Genomic DNA, 2689 nt, shown 5'->3' on the forward strand with positions numbered 1-2689 from the left:
ACACACACACACACACACACACACACAAACAAAATATACAGTATATAAATATACAATTTCAGAACCGTCACACAGAACAGTTAACCACAGGGTAAAGCTCTGTGTTATTTCTCCAAACACCAGACAGGGTGGTGTTTCAGTTCTGTGTTTCCTCATGGTGTTGGTCACCGACACCAAGCCCTCTCTGCTGCTCCAAAAAATAATGAAATCTTTAGGGAATTATCTTTACTATGATACCAGTTGGTGTTCTACCGCTGTTTTAAATGAATAACCAGTGGGTTCTGCTGTTCAAAGCAACAAAGACTCGTAGATAAATTAATAGTGGTACTGCATTTTAATTTTAGAAAGCGCAAATCCGCTTATGAATTACAAAAATTAGTAAGACCGCTAAAGCACAAATGAAATATTTAGGTCTGCAATTAGCGGATGTGCGCTTTAGCGGACTGGTGCCCACCACTGGTATTGAGGGAGTGAGAATCATGAGCTGGGCAGTGAAAAGACTTGCATTGTTCACAAGTCTCAAACCACAAGTCTAAGTCTCTGATAATAGGGACTTAAGTGTGACTCAAGTCCAAGTCACGAGTCCCGATCTCTGTTTGTAAGACATTAAAGGACCATGCTGACACGGTCTTTTTGTTGAACCTCTTATGTGACAGCGCAGTCATATACTTCACTCTGTCACCTTTTTTATTTTTACCTACCTCTGGTGGATTTACAGAAACCTGTGGTTTCTTTGGGATCTTTAAATAACACTCCCTAAGCTGATTTTGTCTGAAACACACGAGAAGAGCAGCTGATGGGATTTTTTCTTCCAGAGCAACCAAAAAAGTTGTGCTATATGTGTGTGCATCAGAGATGGTGTGCTCCTTTTCTAAAAGTAAAAACTATAATAGAAATAACATTTTAATGTTAACTGGTACCACCCATAGATTCTTTTCACTGTGTCTTTGTGTGTGTGCATGTGTTTATTTTACAAAACCTCTCATGAACCAGTGGATAGGTTTTGGCACCAGCGACCTCCATGAGCCTCGATGCCATTTGACCAGAGCTCATTCTGCTTTATCTGGAATCATCATCCTCTCCTGTCAAACAAATATCTGTTCAGCATCTTGTCGTAATGCTTTGAGCCAAGTCATCAACTGGGCAGCTGTGGTGCAGTGGTTAGGGGAGTCGTCCTGGAACTGGAAGGTCACCGGTTTAATCCCCCATTTCAGCCGTCTCAGTCTTTGTGTCCTTGGGCAAGACGRTTCACCTGCCTTGCCRACTGATGGTGGTCAGAGGGTCCGGTGGCCCCCTGCCTCTGTCAGTGTGCCCCAGGGCAGCTGTGGCTTACTGCCATCAGTGTGTGAATGGGTGAATGTCTGAAGTGTAAAGCACGTCGGGGTCTAAGTGGYTTTGATAAGGAGCTCTATAAGTTCAAGACATTTACCAACTGTGTGGTCACAGATGATCACTGTTGGTTTATATGATAACAAACCTACTTCTCCTCTCTGAAACTTTAAATGACATCAAATCAAGAAAATTAATGTCTGTAAGCTTAAGCTTAGAAACTAACTTCTAGRCATCACGTTGATGACACCATCCTTTTTTTCTGCAACAGAACCTTTCATACACATTTTGGACCTATTTATTCTTGACCATTATTACTTTGAATTTTGTTAAAATTTGTTCTTAGTTACTTTAGATTTTGGGGTGATAAGGTTTATTTGTAGGTAAATAATGGTTTTATTTTTGCTTGTTTTTGTTTTTTTCTATTTTGTCTTTAGGCCCCTATCACACTAGACCAGGGGTTCTCAAGCCGTTTGGGTCTGGGGACCCCTTACCAAGGGCAAAAAAAAAATCCAGGGACCTCCTCATAAACCCCATGCTGTTTTAAAAGAGAATGTATTGTCATTTCAACCCCTAAATGCCATGAGAATATGTATTTTTATTAAGTTTATTATGTTTGTTTCATTAGTTCATTGTTCTCCATGCATTTTTAAACATAAAAACCAAATTAACATTTTAGTAAAAATTTTTGAGGACCCCCAAGATACCTCTCGCAAAACCCTGGGGGTCCAGGGACCCAAGTTTGAGAACCTATGCACTAGACAACTTATGCCAACTTATAAATATTTTAAAATAGTCTATGCTGAAGATAGAATTGAAAAAAAAACAGGAAGCTTCTTTTTGGCGTTCACATAATGTAATTCTAGCAAACTGATCAAATGTATAACTTTTATTAGCAATTTAGACATAAAAATGTTTCATAAGTTGTCTAGTGTGACAGGGCCTTTTGTTATTTTACACAGAAAAAACTATGGGGCCATTAGTCTAGGGATGTATAGGGTAAGTATAGGGACTGGTATAGGACCAGCATGCACTGGTGTGGGCCTATGGTTTTTACCAGAACAAGAGAAGCTGCTGGAAACAATGGAAAAAATGGATCTTTGTTTAGGACTCTCCAAACTGGAAAAATAAACTGTACGACACAAACTTCTAGTTTTTGGACATTTGGACTTATTTTTCCTGTGTACAAAATATCAGCACAGTGCAGTTTTGTAGTGTTTTATGGTTTCATTCACCTTTGCTTCCTTACTCACACCGTCTGTTTCCTTCTTTTCCATCTTTGTCTCTTCAGGATGAGAGTCTGACCTACCTGGGTCAGCTGGACAGCTTGGAAGCAGAAATCCTGAAACAAGAGGAGTTC

At 39.7% G+C, this 2689-nt stretch overlaps 1 protein-coding gene across 1 annotated transcript in view; it reads left to right on the forward strand.

Annotated features, from left to right (window-relative positions):
* Positions 1 to 2319: 2319 nt before the first annotated feature.
* Positions 2320 to 2689, forward strand: part of odad3 (outer dynein arm docking complex subunit 3) — an 11861-nt gene continuing 11491 nt past the window's right edge. The window contains exon 1 of the mRNA XM_014028777.1: positions 2320 to 2328. Coding sequence (XP_013884231.1) covers positions 2320 to 2328 — 9 coding nt within the window. The remainder of the gene's footprint in view (positions 2329 to 2689) is intronic.

Source organism: Austrofundulus limnaeus, unplaced genomic scaffold (genome assembly GCF_001266775.1).
Source record: "Austrofundulus limnaeus strain Quisiro unplaced genomic scaffold, Austrofundulus_limnaeus-1.0 Scaffold806, whole genome shotgun sequence".
NCBI lineage: Eukaryota > Metazoa > Chordata > Actinopteri > Cyprinodontiformes > Rivulidae > Austrofundulus > Austrofundulus limnaeus.